At 40.4% G+C, this 17,830-nt stretch overlaps 1 protein-coding gene across 1 annotated transcript; it reads right to left on the reverse strand.

Moving 5' to 3' along the window:
• Window positions 1-892: 892 nt before the first annotated feature.
• On the reverse strand, window positions 893-16,403 carry LOC134554893 (rap1 GTPase-GDP dissociation stimulator 1-like). Its single transcript, XM_063405991.1, has 10 exons — window positions 16,274-16,403; window positions 14,640-14,764; window positions 13,442-13,567; window positions 12,577-12,720; window positions 9,592-9,726; window positions 7,865-7,990; window positions 4,708-4,847; window positions 3,736-3,862; window positions 2,606-2,734; window positions 893-1,395 (listed from the first exon to the last, which is right to left on the reverse strand). Exons 1-10 carry the CDS (start codon window positions 16,396-16,398, stop codon window positions 1,262-1,264), a joined length of 1,311 nt encoding a protein of 436 aa, XP_063262061.1. The 5' UTR covers window positions 16,399-16,403; the 3' UTR covers window positions 893-1,261.
• Window positions 16,404-17,830: the final 1,427 nt, after the last annotated feature.

Genomic DNA, 17,830 nt, shown 5'->3' on the forward strand with positions numbered 1-17,830 from the left:
AGTATTAATAGGTTTTGCAAGTGGGAAAGCTTTAGCAGAAAAAAGTTGTCGCGTTTGTTTGTTGGCAGACAAGCCAGTTGTTCTCAAAGGGAGAACATGAGGCCTTGTTGACTACTAAATGCAGTCTGCTTTAAAATAGGCTTCTGAAGATCAGATTTTTTTTTTCTCAATAGTTTTTCTGCTGGCTAAAAAAAAAGGTAATTGTTCCCAAGCTTTTCCATCTCCACCACTTCATGGTTTTGAATTTGATCTCCTAGGTCCGCACAACATGACGCTGCAAGTGCCTTCAACTGCTTCAAAAAGTTCCCATAAGAACAAGTTGTGGAATAGAATCTGTTACCTTCTCATCTTTTTCAATACAAAAGGATTCCACAGAAATGTTCAGAGACGTTTGTTTTACTACCTTTTTTTTTTCCATTATCTAAGTTAAACCTGGGTTCTCTTATGGGGTGGTAATGGAATGCTGGCTGCCTCCCCATCCTCACCCCTGCCCACTTGTAATTTCTGACTGGCTTTATTTCTGTGTCTTGTCCAAGCAGTGTGTGTTCACTGACTGCACTTTCTTGTAAACTTAAATTCTGCAGAGTAGGTTCTAGTAGGTGCAACTCTGAAATCAGGACAAGACTGTAGCCTCAAATATTTAGGAATATAACGTGACAGAAGAAGTTGTTTCAGAGACAAGCTTTAAAGATGGACATTGAAGGGGGAGTAAAGATAGTTTTGATTTTAACGTGTTCATCTAACAGTTGGGGTCACGGTGTGATTCACAATGTGCAGATGTTGAATTGGTGACAGCCCTTTGCATTGTTTAAGCTACAGCTTTAATCTAACTCATGTTTCAGGTTGCATGATAAAAGCTTAAGACTTTTATATAATTATATAAAAGAAGACTTTTATATAATTATATAAAAGTCACATCAATACAAGAAAAATTGCAAGTGTGTATCCTAATCTCACAAAACCAAGCAGCTGAAAAATGTACAATGAATGCCATCAGGTAGTTGCCTGATGTTTCTCATCACCACTTGCTTGACAGGATTCTTGCCTGCTGCTGTGTGTTAGTGGCTCAGTGAAGAGCAGCAGAGGTGCAGGTATCAGGGCAGAGATGTGCTAATGAGGCATTTTTATACACAGCTTGCAGGGCAGCACCTGCACCTGGACTTCAGCAGTGCTGGTTGTGCAGCAGCATGACAAATGCAGGGATGCAAAGCTGGTGTGTGCCTCAGCAGCAGGGCTGCCTTGCCCTGTGGGAGAAGGGAGGTTAGAGGGGCGTCTCTCCTCTCAAAACTTGTAATGTTGTCATGGCTTCCTTGACCACATTTGCATTGCTGTGACTGCAGAGTCGCTCAAGGGTGTCTTTGATCTTGTCCTCTTCTATTTCTTGTCTCAAGTCACCTGAATGGGAGATGAAATGATGACTTGTAGTTATCTGCCGTTGCGTAGTAGCTCCCAACAATTATTGTAAGATAAAAGTTTGGAGTACTTGCTATTTGTAATAAGCTACTTCAATGAAAACGTTTTTTTTTCAATAGATAACCTTTCAGCCATTGGACATATTGAACAGATTTTTTTTCCTTCTGCCTGACTTCCAAGAACTTAATGACAGAAAAAAAGCAAATTTTGAAATTCTAATACAGGACAATTTCTAGCACTTTTTTGCCTGTATTCTTTTTGCTACCGTTCCATATTAGTAAGACTCAACTCTTAGCCTTACAGCTAGTCTATAAAATGCTAAGCATCTACATCTCTGGAAAAAAAGTCTTACAGGTTATATCTGTTATGTCAATGCTTCATAGTAGCACTGAAAGCTGCAAGGTTTTTCTCCCTATTCAAATATCTGTGTGGCTACAGGGATAGAGTATACTGCAAAATCCAGCTTGACTATCAGTACAGGGTGGCTCCAGGATTTGAAAGGCAGCTCACCTTGTGATCTATCCTTGCCTAAATACAATCATTGTTTTCAATTTATGTAACTTTTGTGTTAAGATGCGACAAACTGCCACGAGATCTTTGGGCTCCTGGTTTCAAGGTTCTCCTTTTCATTTAATGCTGCACATCCAGGATAGTCCCATCCTGCTTTGAGGCATTTTAAGTCTTCCCTGACCATGGAGGAAACTGAAATTGTGCCCTTCACATGATTTACTGAAAGTCACTGTGTGAAGGCAGCATTGCTAAAATGGCTGCTCTGTCTCAGCTTCTGCTCTGCTCACAGCACAGGCAGAACAGATCTGTGCCTGCCTGTGAGCATGGTACAGATTGTTTGTTTGAGCACAGAAATGCTCTGCGACTGCCAGGTGTTTGTGCATGGTGAAGTTGGACAAAGATGCCCTTACTCCAAGACTCTTAATTTTGCTATTTTGGGACTTGGTTATGCCACTGACTCACTGGAATAAAGCCTTCCTCTCTATTTTATTTAATTGATGGTTTAGTCAGCTTTGCATAGAGAAGGAAACTACTTGACTGTGATTTTTGGTGATCAATACAGAATGAACCTCTAATATCCTTTACTCATTCACTGGAGCATTGCAGGCAGCATATTTTGGTAACAGAAACCACTTGTCTTCATCACAAATATTCATCTTCCTTCACAGACAACTTAAGTTACCTGAATTAAGAAGTCTGCACAAAAGGTCCATTGAATTGTATTTCACCTCAGGACTTGTATTATCATCTCGTAGAAGTTTGTGTAAGCTTTGAACTAGCTGTGATTCTTTAAAAGATTCTTCAAGAGTTTCTGAAAAATAAGCAAACAAGTAATCCTGAGCTCTTATCTAAAAAGAAATTACAAAGTGAATATGCTTGCTTTTAAAAACATAATTTTGGACTGGCTTCACTTCAAACTGGCTATACAGAGATGTCTTGAGCATCTCTCTTCTGCACCAAAGAATTTCTGTGCTCTTTTCTGTACAGAATTTCTTTACTGGCCTTATTCTTGAAGACAGGACCAGTCTACTGTTGACTTTATATAGTTAACCTCAGTAAATTAAAACCGTCAACATTCAGTGCTTGAAATGTTGATTCCTGTTAGTTGCCCAAATGAGTTTGGGAGTTTTAATGGTAGACAAGCAGAAAATGGACACTTCAGTCTTACCTGATGGTATGGGAAATTACAAATTTCAAGTTTATTTGTCTTTTCAATCTATGTTTTGATGTGTGCAAATTTCTGTGGTGTCTCTTTACATAATAAATTGAGATTTATTTTCACGCTATACAGGAAAGATCTGAAAAAATTGTACGTAACTGCAAATTAGCTCAGGAAAAGTAGTTTGAATCTTTAGCTTTCTCACTTGTTTTGTTTGCAGCTTCTATAATGCTTTTTTATTTGTGCTTCTGCTTTCTTTCCTCATATCTGTCAGCAGATTATTTCTGCTGCTTGTAGTCCTCAATGACCATTTGAGTATATAATTTGTCCTTCATTTAGCCTTCATCTTTATCTCTATCACCTTTACTTTCCCTCTTTTTTTGTGTAGGTTTCTAGCATCATATTATGCTACTCAAATAGTGCCTGTCCACACAGCATGATCTGACTCTATCCTAAATAAAAAAAATGTCAGGCCATTCCCAAAGCCTATTGATTTTATGATCTGAGTGGTGATGGCCTTTTATTCATGCTAAAGAGCTAAATCTAGACAAGAGACGTGCTTTTTTGTACATGTTACCTAGAATTAACAGCATGACAATGTTTCTTAGTCATTGAGGATCTGGTGCAGATAAATGCTTTTAGGAGGAAAATACCTAAATCAATGGCAGATGCTATTGCCAAGGCCTTCAGAGCCTCATTCTGCATGGCAGCATGGCCACTTGTTGTCATGGAAACCAGATGCTTCACTCCTTGTGCTGCCTGGATGGCTTTGACCACTTCCTGTGAAAGCAAAGGTAAAACAGATGGAGCTCTGATGCAGGAATACAGCAGAATGAAGAGGGAAATGAGATTGCACTCTGCAGCTTCTGAATGGAGGGAAATGATTTGTCTGCTGCAGTGCAGACCAACAATATTCAAAGATAAGAGATAACATGTTTTTTGGCACTGATCATACATGTCTGCTTGGGTCTGTCTAATATACCTGGAATATCAATACTTAGAATTAACATAGATGCATTATCTGTAAGGTAAATATACATTTCGTCTGGTTTCAATTTGTTATTATTCCGCTCTTTCATTTTAAGCCATCAAATTAGCGAGGATTAGTTTGGCTTTATCAAAGCCTGTACAGAGAGTATCACTTTAGTCACTACCTCACAGTAAAGCTTGGCTGGGATGACTGTATGTAATAGCATAATTAACACAAAACAGAAGCCTGTTCCAAAAATGCCAGCACTTAAAGATCATGCCAGATTCATCCATCATGGGTTAGTGGGCTCTTTGGAGCTTCCACAGGACTGGCATTTAGCACAGTTCTGGGTTATTTTTACCACTTTAATTTGAAATTTGAAGCATATTTATTGCCATAGAAAAGCTTTACCTGCTTACCATTTGTCAAGCCTTACTCAAGCAGGGTCAGTGTTGACAAGTGATAGTAAGTGACCATGGTGCTGGTTTCTGTGGGGTGTTTGTGCTTATGGAATGGACACGTTTCCCCTTACAGGTATTGAGAGAGGTTTCATTATAAAACTGTATGTACTGTTTAATGCCTAGCTCTGTCTACAGGCTTTAAAGATATTTGACAAGGGTGAAGTGGGAATGTCTCAGAGCAGCAGCAGTCGTACCTGGGATCTGTTGTGGTGCAGGATGGATGCCAGCAGCCGGTTTGCCTCTCCGCAGATGCCGCTGGGCTCGCTCACGCGGCACCACTGCACCAGCCTGTTGAGCAGCAGGGGGTCTTGGCCCAGGATTTCAGCTGCATCAGCTGAAGAGAAAAGCATCACCAGGAGGCACTCAAAATCAGACCCCTCAGTCTGTCTGCCACAGGGATGTGAAGTAACTGGAGCCATGGACCTGCGCTCAGCAACCTTCAAGAACTCAAATTGAAGCACTGAGCTTCTTTTAAAAGATCTTGGACATATTTACCAAAAGAAACTTTACCAAAGGACTAATGCAGGGGTGGGACAAAATAAGCTGCTTCAGTAGACCTAGTCTTTCTTTTAAAGGGGTTGCTGAAGTAGGCCTTAAATTAAGCAGCTTTCTGTCTTGGAAAACAAATACTCTGTTGCAATACTCCAGGAGGCCAGTCCCTTTCCCACTTTCCCATCTGCACTTTGAGCCCTGCACAAATGTGATTCTGGGCTCTTGGGAGCCTGTTTGTGCTCTTTCAGTGATAATTCATTACTGTTGGTGATGTGGGCAGCCAAGTCTTAGTACAGAGTGGTAGCATGTCAGTAATTGGGTGACCTGATTTTTAAGAATGTGTGTTGAACCATGGATAAGGCATTATCAGAAATTCCCCTTAGTGTGGAGGTGCCTTTTAATTTGCATTCCCCTGTGTTTCAGGAACCCTATCTTAAGACTTGCTAAAACTATTAGTGTCTACGGTTGCCATTTGAATAAATCTCACTAGATAACTTTTCCTAGGAAGTGATTGTGTGAACATCTCTAACAGAAAGGATAGGTTTGATAGAGGCATCACCCATCCTTTACCTGTCCCTTCTTCTGTGTATTGCATTTCTTTTGAGATGAGCTGGAAGAATCAGATGGAGCATACACCAGAAGATGGGTGCCAATAAACCACATGACCGCTCGGGATATTTTCCAGAAGCTGTAAGTCAGCTTATACTCTGTCTGTTTTGGGGGAGGGGGATGGGGAAGTACACACACTTGCTTTTTAATTTGTCCAGTATGCTAAGGAAAAATCCACAAGTGGAAATCCTGCAAGGAATCTGGGAGCTTATGGCCCAGCTGACATTCTCTGTTTTGAGATAAGAGTTAGTGGGCATTGCACAACTACCTGTGTGTTATCTCCTATTACACAAGAGTCTTGTTTCTAGATATTCCTCGTTAGCCTGCCGACATCACAGTAATCCAGTTTAATACAGAAAGTTGAACTAAGAGGCTGGAGGATGGAACCGTTTAAGAGATTTGTGGCAAAGGCAGGTTCTTTACTCAGTTTGACAGGCAGTAGAGCTCTTTCAGATAAAACCTAGTTAGTTCTTCTTGACAGGAAGACCTTTTAACTTACTATTATTCAAATCTCTAATTTTATAAGATTGAACTTTCAGTTGTACAGGAAGTCCTTTGGCTGCTGAAGTGCACAAATTATTCTGCTTTGAAACCAAATGGTGGAAGAACCAGGAGTTAACATCTCTTTAGAGTAATGAAGCTGACAGATCTGCCTGCAGTTTTCTGTGCTTAGGAAGAAACTTCTAGTCTGTAAGCCTCAGCTTGACTGCTGATAGTCAAAGTAATGAATTCATACTAGATAAGGCAATTAACTAATTTAGTGTGGACTTCTTAGTAGATGTGTGTTCATAAGAGTTTCAGGCTGAGTTAATGAAGGGCAATGTTAGCTCGTGGGTAAACAGAATAGAAAGTAATTAAAAGTGGGAGAATTTTTTGTTCATAGGTGGGAATGGATAAATGTGGAGTCTTCTACACATTTTATTCTACTTTGCATTTTGATAATTATGTTGCTTCAGATTCAGAAGTTGTACCTTGTGCCAAATTCCACCTTTTATTAGGGCTGGTAAATAGAAAAAGATAATTTAGTGTTTGATAACTTAGATCTATGTTACTGTGATGTCTCAATTTTAAATATTAAATGCCCTGTCACAATTGAGATACAACTTTGGAGAAATGACCTTACAATAACCTCTTCAAAGCCTCAGAACAAGAAGATGCTAGGTTTCTATGTATCTTGCAATGTTTATTTCCTATCACAGTGAAATGTAAGTGAAAGCAGTTTTTCACTGGACTGGAAGTAGTGTAAATTAATATAAGGACTAAATCTAAATTATCTACCATGCATGTTAATTTTATAAAATATGCAAATAGTTCTCATATTAAGTGATGTCTGCAATAGTGCAATGGAGTGCAGCAGGAAATGTAGCAGAGTGAGGTTTTATCCTCTTCCATATAACTAATGAAGTGATGTCTGTAATTGTCCTATGTCAGTTATCACTTCCCATCACAAAATGGTCACAACTATTCTGGTTTTAACTTAAGTTACTCCTGCATAACAAGGAATCACTGCTGATTAGTTCTCTGGAGCCGCTGCTCTGCAATGTGAAAGACAGTACCAAACCACACAAGGCTTGTTTTTGTGTCACGTTCTGGTAAGAGCTAAGTAAGCCCAAGGACAAATTAAGACATTGAGGTATATCTTAATATAATTCCAACATTGTGCATGTTTCTCAAAATGCAGTGATGTGCACAGAAAGATTATTGTTGCTTTTGTGTACCTCCCTCTGTGTTAAACTGAATGAAGTGCAAGTAGATAATCCAATACATTAACATGCAAAGTAAATTCAACATTTGAGCCACATGAACAAGATAAATATGGTGACATGTAAAGAAAGACAAGTAGAAATGAATTCTTCCTGCCTTACTCCACCCTAGCTCCCTTTATTCCTTTTCTGTTCTCTAGTTCTTTATTGATTTGCTGTCCTGTGATTTGATACTAAAACCTGTCTCTTTTTAATCATCCTCATGCCTTGCTGCTGTATCTCTGGTCAAAAACATTGTCTTTTTAGGCCTTTGCCCACTCTCACAGACTGCTGCAGATTTGTTCTGTGTGGTTTGTTTCTCAGCTACGTCTGAGGCTGAGTGGGGCAGGCTGCAAAGCGTGCAGCCTCTGGCAGTAATCTCTGCTGGAAGCTGTCCAGCAGAGTGGAATTGGGTTAGCAGGACAGGCAGCCCTGGCTCTTGCCTGGCGTGGTTTTGCAGGGGGAGGGGAGCGCGCGGCCGGTCTCGGTGGCGCTGGCAGGAGCCTACCTTGGCCATCTGCTAAGGTCCGTAGTGTCCCGAGGAGTTTGGACTGCACAGGAGGGCTCTGTGACCTCAGGAGCGCCTCGATGCGCTCTGCCACTCCTCCCTCCAGCAGAGGAACCTTGCTGACAACTAGGAAGGGGAAAAGAGATCCTCATGTGAGCCTCAGTAATGGCACAAGCATCTGAAAACGTACCTATGACCTAACTGTGTTAAGCTTCCGGTGAAAACTCCAACCTGTTAAAGAGCTCAGAAATTAAGTCAGGACTACCTGATTGTTTAGACTTTTTGGCTAAAACTTTCATAGGAACTGCTCTTGGGTAATTTTGGTTACTTCTGATCTCAGCCATGCCCAGAACAAAGTTAATGGAACACAGCATTGTTAATTCTCTTCCTTTTCTAGTTGTAATAGATTATCCGTCCACTTGCCCAGTCACTTGAGGAGGCCTGTTCTGTGCTAGCTCATCTTAACTGAACTAGGGAACAGAAGTGATTTACTCAGCCATATTTCTTGAAAATGGATTTTCTTTTTGTATTTGAGCTCACTGATCCCCTGTTGTTCATGCCTTTGTTTCTGTGCTTTCGTCTCCTCATTTTTGTGTCTGCTCCAGTGGTTGGTGCTGTAAATCCCTTGTAATAATCAGTAGCTTGTCTGGAAGGGCTCTTAATTCTGCTTAACTGTGCTATCAAAAGCTGCTTCCTCCAGAGCAATTTTTTTTTTCTTGTCTTCTGCATATATTTTTGGGGGAGTGGTGAGGAAGACTGGAGAATGAAATGAGGGCGACAATTTACACCCCTTCATCCTTTTATTGGGCAAATTGAGAAGCATACGCCCTTAAGTAACTTGCTCTTAATGTCCTTGTTTTTCAGTGGCACAGACTGACTTCTTTTACTAGATTAGAATGACTTTTTCAATTTTTTTCTAAGCATCTGTTCTCTTTTAAGATCAGTTCTTGAATGGAAGAGTTCTTCTGCGTCTCTTTCCAAGTTTTGACCCATATTTAGTTCATGGTTATGGATTTCCACTCAGTGTCTTTTATTTTTTTTTTCAGGTAGCAGATTATACTTTGTTGAAAGTGATAGAATTTGTGTTTCTAGAAGTGTTGTATTTCTATTAGAGAATAGCTAACAGATATTACAGATAAATTGCAGATATTTTTATGAATTGATGAGGAAAAGGATATTTAGGAATAGGGTTTTAAGTGCCCACACATTTGGAAATATCTAAAACGGTTTGTAATGGATTTGAACAGAACAGATAATGATAGTGCTCTCTATTGATATTTTATAATTGAGTTGAGCTTTTTAAAATGCAGCTTTAAATAACATTAAGATTTACTGGTTCTGTGTAATATGAATGAAATATAAGCTTTATGGAAGAGAAAGTTTGACATCCCTACCTGGTGTCTCCATCCCATACTCTGTATTTTAAGCTATGAACCCTGTTACGATTCTTTTGTCTTGAGCTGCTGTGTGCTATTAATATGAAACTTTCAGCAGCTGGTAATGAGATTACACTTTATTATATTTAAGCTCTTTATGTAGATGAGGAAGTCATGATGAATTATTCAAATATATGCTCCTGCAGGGGAGAGGCAAATGTCAAATGCCCCTCAAAACACAAGGGGCTGGTACTGGTGACTTGGATGGGGCTGCAGGGATGGCCCGTCTGGACAGAGGTGTACAGAGATGTACAGAACTCAGTGCACAGCTGTTCTGTGCTCAGCCTGTACCTGGGACAGCGAGGCTCTGCAGTGCACTGAGAGCAGCCTGCTGCACTGAGGTGTCCCCACTCCGCACGTGCTTCTCCAGGAGATCCAGGAGCTGGTGGACCACTCCCAGCTGGAACATGCGCAGGCAGTTGCCATCTGAAAGGAGAGGCAGAACAAGCAGGTGGGAGAGGTGAGAAATACAATGATGGAAATGAGTGATACACATTCAGAATTCAGGGGCTCTTTCTTTGACTATTTTCATGTCTTGCTAAGATGGAGACTATAGATTTTGCATTGTTTTTTGCAGCCTTCAGCTCTTTAGAGAGAAGTGAGCATCAGCTACCTGTAAACTGATGCTGAGACAGACTCCAATGCAGCTTAGCTCGAGAGAGCTTTCAAGGGACAATCACTGTCAAATTCAAAACCATAGGTTCTCCAGTTCCTTTTTTCCCCCCTCACTGCTGCTGTTTTTCCACTATACATGTAGTAGAATACTAGTGCCATTTTTCATTTCTCACCAGGATAGCTTTAAAACTCCTTTAATTTTGTTATTCTACTGATTAAAGACACTATTGGGAAACCAGAGATACTACCCACCAGTGGTAAAATCTGGTTACTAGTTCTACTGCAGTTATTCTTTGTTTTCTGTGACATAAATTGTCATTAACTACTCCCTGAAAGAATCAGAGCTAGGGTTTCCTTACCTCTTTTGAGAAATCTACTTTCTGAAATGAGAAGTCTATTTGTGTTGCACTCACAAAAATATGGGTTGACCTGGAGAGATCTGGTTTATTAAATTGCAGTGAAAGAGCAGATTTATACATTCTAAAAAACTACCACTTTGCCTAGCAATGATCTGCAGTATTGTATCAGTGCATGTCTGGATCTCTCCTCCTGTCTTTGAGAATTTGCTCTGTACCGGTGGCAGCTTTGTTTTCAGAAGCTGCTTAGCTCACCTTGTTAGGAAATGAGAAAGTTCTGCTAAAGAGCAAAAGGAAACCCTCTATACTATAGATGGCATCCTTTCTGAAGGAACTGTTTTGAAGATGCTATTTGGAAAAAAAAAATCTGTATTTTGTTTTATGCAGTTTATTATACCTCAAGAGAAGGATATGCCTTACACACATGAACATCTCCTTATTTCTGTGCTCTTACTTGTGAAAGCTGTTTGCTAAAAGTGGCAGAAGAGTGTGAACACTAAATAGAAAGACATATTCACCTGGAAGAAAGAGTTATCCATGGAACTATACACACCTAATGCAAATACATGGCCAAAAGTAACTTTAGTACTTCTCATGGTTCTAACAGAATTTACAGACTGAGGTGTACAGACTTCTAATTTTTGTATGTATAGCATGTGAAAAGGGCCTTTGAAATTTTAACCTTTCCTAGTTTGGATGTTATTTCCACCTCAAAGTCATAGACACTCCTGTTGTCTTTTGAACGTGTTGTCTGAACAAGTGCCTATTATTCTTTTCATCACTTAACATTTCACGTAGTATTCTGTTTTTCCCTTGTAGTATTACATATGTTAGATAAGAATTTGTCAAATACTTGTAAAATGTAATTGGATATTTTCATGAGAGAGCTGTCAGTCTGTGAAGTAGTTGGAATTCTACTTCACAAAAATCTTGTGATACCATAAAAAGGTACCATATACTTTTATGCATACATTCTCTAAAGCTGATGGCTTTGCTTGTCATTCTTCAAGTGTTCTCTTGCCAAGTCTGAATCTCTGGAGATCAGAGTCTATGAGGAAAATGTCCCAGTCCTCCTTAGGAACAGGTTCCATAGAAATAGGTCACCTCTTTTGTTCTAATAAAATTCTACAGGGAAAACATTTTGATCTTCATATAGACCAACCTTAATTGAACTTAATTTCTCTCCTCCCCCCACCTCTCAAACTGAAGTATGTCAGCATTTTTTTCCTCATGTAGTAAAGTGCAAATTGGCAGAGCCCATTAGTGGTTGCCTTGCTTTGATTGCCACAGAGCTCAAAACTGCTTTTCTTTCCTATGGAGTTTTTGCTTGGATAGCAGCAGAACATTCCATTTAATGGCTCATAGTTGAAGTCTGATAGGAACAGCCACTTTTCATAGCTACAAAAGCTGTCTGTCATCTTTTCACTGCCTAGAAGTCATTTGATGCTGAGAACAAATTTCCATAGGATTTTTTTTCTCTCAGATTAGAAGCTGTGCCTACATCAGGGGCACATACTGAGGCATGAGAGGGATTAGTCACTTCTTGCACATGAAACATCCAGTGCTGTTGTGGGGAAGATGTGGGGAGACCAGTGAGTGACAGAGCAAGCCATTCAGCTGAGTAAGTTGAAATAGCCAGTTAAAGGCGCCGGGGGCACTTCTGTGCCCTTTGTAGAGCCGTGATGACAATGGCTGACTCAGAACAAGGTGTAAGGCAAGGAAGGGAGTCGAGAAAGGTTGTGAGGTGGAGGTGAAGAGATGTGTGGGTGATAGCTTGCTTTAAAAAAAATACCAACCTAACATTCAGACAGATGAAGGAATATTTTCTAATAATTAAGCATCTATTAATGCAGAAAGTTGAGCAGTTTTGTTAATTGAGTTTGAAGCCAGCTCAGTAGCTATCAGTGAGAAAGGACAGGCAGTGTGGCAGGGATCTTTTGCTGACTGATTGAGTGCAGCATGCTTTCCAGGAGTCTGCTCATAAGAGTATAAAGGCTCATTGCTTTCTATAATAGGAATTGAAATATAAAATGGTTTATCTTGAGATTTCTTCCCCTCCCACCCCTATGTCTGAGTTACCCTCCCTTCCTAAAAGTGATTAAAAAACCTAAACCAGCACTAACTCTGTGGGATTTTTTGTTTGTGTTTTGTTTGTTTGGGGGGTTTTCTGTCTGTTTTTTGGGTTTTTTTGTTTGATGATAAAAGTTTGTGGATGAGTCCCTGTTAAGTAAAAGAAACAAACAGAGATGGCAACTTCTGGGTGTTCATTCTTTATATTCCTGGCCTGTAATATTCCCTTTTTTACCTCCAAGAAGCAGAGAGACGATGAGATCCGATGCAGCCTTCACAATGCACGCATCTTCAGCTTGTGAGCTGCCGTGGAGCCTCAGCAGGATCTCAGACAGCACCTCTGGCACACCTGCATCCACCAACTGCACTTTCAGAGCATCTGTAGCAATCACAGCAAAAGCACATTAAAAGCTTCCAGGCTCTTTGCAAAAGCGTTTCAAACTAGAAAGCTAAGTCCTTGAACTTCAGCCAGTCATTTTTCAGGTGCAGTCACTGTTTTGGTTTTGTTTGTAACAGCTTTCTGGAGCTACAATGACACCAAGGCAGAATGAGCAAAGCTTTCTGCACTGGTCTTTGACATTTCTTGTGTTGCCAGTCCTGAGCTTTCATGTCTTTAAAAGCTGTGTCAGATATCTAGATATTTTTAGTGGAGTAGTGTCAGTGCTTGTTGCACTGCTGCTTAGAGTATGCATCTTCACAGATTCACAGAATATTCTGAGCTGGAAGGGTTCCACAAGGAGCAATGAGTCCAATTCTTAAGTAAATGGCCCAAACAGGGATTGAACTGGTACCCTGTTTAATTTAAATCAAAAAAAAAAAAAAAATCTGTGTTGCTGCTTTCCTCTTACCCACCATGAATTTGAATCTGCTGTCTTTTGGATCTGACATGCAGTGGAATAGTACTCTCTCCGTCCTTTCTTTGTTGTCTCACCTGTTCAAGTGTTGTTTGGGCCAGGATCTTGCATGTTCTTGGGACTTATTTCTCCTGAAAGGGTTGCTGGTTCTGTCAGCAGGATCCCATGGCAGACTTAGAACCCAGAGCTTAAACCAGTTCAGTACCCAGTCTCCCCTTGTTCCACCCAGACCAAAAGGAGCCTTACCATTTTCTGCAAGTGCCTGCAGGACCTCAAAGACAATTTCTAACCTCTCATGGCTCTCTGCTCTCCTCAGTTGTTTCACCAGCTGTTCAGCAACTTTTGTCATGCTTAGAGCTTCCTTGGCTGAATCTGTGTATGTGATAAAGTCAGGATTTTCAATTTTTAAATTTTGATTAAATGTTTAAAGATACCTCCCTATGCTCTGAGGTGATCAGACACTGTTTTTGAAAGCTTTCCCTACAAGAACAAAGTCCTTGTAGACTGTTTCTTTGGGCAGCACTGAGACAGCAGTACTCTATCCCTTCTCCCACCAAGTTCTTTAACTGTTTGTCTATAATTTCTGTCCATCTGTAGTATGATTATTTAATATAACAATTGGGATGTGCCAATTTGCTGCAGGTAGTGTATTTTTTTGCCTTGATTAGGTACTTTGAGTCTTGCTGGGATCTTAAACATCTGCAAGATGTATGTTGGCAAATCTTGCCACTGTTGGACATAGAATACATTTCAATTGAAATAGCATTTAATAATATAAGAGATAAGGACAGACCTCTTAGAGAATAATGTGGCAGTGTGATATCATGTCCCCTTCCCTGCATCTCCCCCTAAATGCAGGAAGCAGTAGATCAAATTTTAGCCAGACCATATACAGAGAGTAGTAATAATTTTGTACTTGGTCTTTTTCTTCCATTACTACTCACAGCTTGTGTGAAGTATGGCAAATTTATTTTAAATTAGTGGAGATGCTTCTGCTTTGACAATTGTGCAAATGAAAATGGAAGCTGTTTTGGTAAGGTATAGAAACTTAATTATTAAATAGAAATTAATTTTTAATAAGCAAGCTTAAAATGTACCAAAAATGGAGTAGTTGAAACTGTCAATTTATCATGTGAAGTTATGCCATCTCTTCATTTGGAGTCAAAAGCTGACTGTTAAAACTTATTTGTTTTAATGTAGTGTAAATAATTGCTGGTACTCCATAAAAGACTATTTCTCCAATCCACATACTGTGACCAGTTCCTAAATAAGTATCAGTAGTGTTTGAAAAACAAAGCCCAAACACCACCCCGCCCCAAAAACAAAGGAGAAGACAAGCAAAGCCCACAAACCTATGGGAATGGAAATGCAGTGACAGTGTGGAGATGACATTTTGCTCTAAAATGCAAAAACCTTGAAAAATATGAAAAAAGACCTTACTTACCCAGGTCTGCCAGGTTGTACAAGGCCAATAGAGCGACGTGCACAAGTGGTTCACTCTCTGCATAGTCAGTTAATATTCGGACCAGTGATGGGATGACTCCGACCTTCACCAGCTCTTCCTGAAGGCTGCCTGGTCAGTAGAGCAGAGTTGTTAAAGGTGACTGGATCAGGAACTGATGACATCAATGGAAAGGGTCCAGCTTGCCCAGCAGCAAGGCAGTCTGGTTCTTTCTCACCGCTGGAATTTGTAAAGCTTTTGTGTGGTGGCTTTAGGCTAATACATGTGTAGAGGAAATGCAGGTTTGGAACAGATTTTTGCTAAACCAACTCGTTTGACTTTGACCTAAGGTATTAAGCCACTGTCTCCATCCAGGCGTGCTTGCTGAGGAAAACCCTGATAACTGTTTCCTTCCTTTTTGTAGTTTATTTTGTAATGAATGAAAGCTTATGGAATGATTTTGAGGATGCCAAGAACTATAAGATACAAAGCTGGACAGTGATGGCTGCTTAAGTGGCACTGCTTTTGCAGCAGTGTCTTGCTGAGAGCTGGGCTGCTGCTTGGGTGACAGTGCATGGAAGGCTCTGGTGCTATTGTAGCATAGGCAATTGGAATTCAGACAGGGAATTGGGGAAGTTAATTCTTCTCTTTGATGCATTTATTGCTGTGTTAGTGATATGATTTATTAAGGCATGTCACAGTCATCTCAGCAGATCTGTGCTGGGCCTGTGCTCTGCCATGAGGGAAGCAGATGTGCAGGATGGCCGTATGCAGCAGCAATGCTGTGTACAGGAATTGCATGGGTCAGGAATGCAATTGCAGGGAAAAGCTTTTTTAAACCATTGTGTCAGTCCCTGGTGAACACACAAAACTTCCAGGGAGCTAAGTGGAATCTATAGCAGGTATCTGTTGTGCTGGGATTTCGTAAGAACAGTGAAGGAGGCAAACCCACAACTTGGTAAGTAAAGTTGTGCAGAGCCACACTAGAAGGATTAGACAAGGTAGGTTGAAGGCTGAGGGTAATGGATAGGAGATACCTGGTGAAAATTTCCATACTACTTTCAGTATACAGTAAATATTTTGGTTAGTCTGGGAGTTAAAGATAAAAAAAACCCTTAAACTGTTTTGGGCAAGTAAATGAAAATTGTTTAAGTTGGGAGACCAGCAAGCAAGGTGGTGTCCAGGCAATTTGGAGCTCACAAATCTCCTGCATGCAAGCAGTGGTCCTCAGAGAAGACTGTTCCTTGCATAGATAAAAATCTCTTTTTTTTTAATATATTTTTTCTAACACACACTTTAAACAAGTGCATTGCTTTATAGATGTTCTTATTACTTTGGAAGAAGTCCAAGCCATTCAGGATTTGTCTGCAGGCAAGTCTGCAGAATTGGTTAAGATACGTGTGAGGCTCTGCTCTTGTAATTTCCAAGCAGTTCTGACAGAGATGTGCCACTCTGAAGTCACAAATGTAGGGAGGAGCCCAGAGTTCAGGCAGTGCTTGGGGTGCATTCAGCCAGCTCTGAGCTCTGTGAATTGCATACCTAACTGGTCTCATAAAGTTGTGATGAGGTACAGGTTACAATGCCTTTTAAAGTAATGCCTTAGGGCCAGGGAAAAGCAGGTTCTCTTCAGTGGATACTTACGATTATCGTAACAGATACGGCCAATGGCCCTCCCAGCATGAAGCAGCATTTCTTGGTCTGTGCTCTCCAGCAAGGGTATCAGTGTTGGAACTAAATCTGCTTCAATACACGGTTTCTTCATTTCCTCTGTGTGGATAAGAGAGAGGGAATGCTAGGAATAAAACAATTGCAATAGCAATAGCTGCTAGCTGTGAAACAAAATTCAAGAGTGAAAACATGAAGCTAATGTGTTGTAAAATGCCTTGTAGTAATATTTGAGCACAACTTACCACTTTTGGCTATCTCTGAAAGCACGTGGGCTGCTTTCACTGCACATCGTGGATTGCCCCTGAGGATTTTTGCCAAAGTTGGGAAGATCCCACTCGCTCTGAGCAGGCGGAAGGATCTCTGCTCTGCAATGATAAGAGTGTTAGCAATACCTGCAGTGGGTTTGCAGCTCTTTTATTCACAGGCTCCTTTGTTTCCTAGAGTTCTGAGTGGGCATCTGTGGGATCCAAGCTTCTGATAGAACAAGGTTCTTAAATGCTGTCAGTGTGAATATATGGGCACAATCATCTGCTTGAATTGCAGCAAGTGTGGTTCCAGCTGATTGCTCTGCTTTGTGCTGAATTGAAGCAGGGGAGGCAAAGCAAAGAGGAAAACAGTTCCATCTTCTCTGACTATAAAAGGATGCCTGCGTAAGGCATGGGAAGTCAGGGATTAAGATGCTATTCCTGAGGTATGGCCTGGCAATTAATTCTGTAGGTAGGGGCAGCATCTTTTATTAGACTAGCAATTAGAGCAGACAATTCCCTTTGCCTTTTTTTATCAAAAATATGGCCAGCTGTCCTGAAGGTAGTAAATCACCATCTGCCAGGAGACTCAAATAAATGCAGGTTTATGTGATTTTAGGAGAATGTGCAAAGGCTTTAGGGACTTCTGTATAAGTAGACTAGAAACTACTTATAAAATGCCTGACCTGCTAGGGTCACCCTAAATTAATCCTAGCATTTTGTAGTAAATAGAATATTGAACTTGGAATTTCTCTGGAGCTTTTGGTATTTTAGTGACCAGTTACTTTATCTGGTCACAGGTAATTTTGTGAGTTTTTTACAGAGAGAAAAGAAAGCAACACAGCCTGAGGACAGCTATAGTTCCAGCAGCAATCACTTCTTGAAATACAGATTATCACAGTAAACAAAACCTGCCATGAATTGTTTTGAATTGTGCAGATGGTTAATTGGTGATCCAGAGTGATACTTAACTATCTTCAGTAATTGCCAGGAGAATCCCATTCAAACTTTCAAGGATCTGCTCTTCAGCTTCTGTGTCATCTCCACAAAGCCCAAGGTATTCCAGGTGCTTACTCAGGGATTCTAAACAAAATGGGATAGAAAACTTTGGTGAGCTAGCATGGAAAATATTGAGTTCCTTGTGAGTTCTTTTCAGTGCTAATGTCTCTATTTTATAATAATTTCCTGAAGGGGCAAGATCTAAACATACTCATTTATTCCAAGAGCACAAGATCAAAGGCTTGATCACTTCTCAGACAGCACATAGCTCTTGTGCAGGTA

This window comes from Prinia subflava, chromosome 9, assembly GCF_021018805.1.
Source record: "Prinia subflava isolate CZ2003 ecotype Zambia chromosome 9, Cam_Psub_1.2, whole genome shotgun sequence".
Lineage (NCBI taxonomy): Eukaryota > Metazoa > Chordata > Aves > Passeriformes > Cisticolidae > Prinia > Prinia subflava.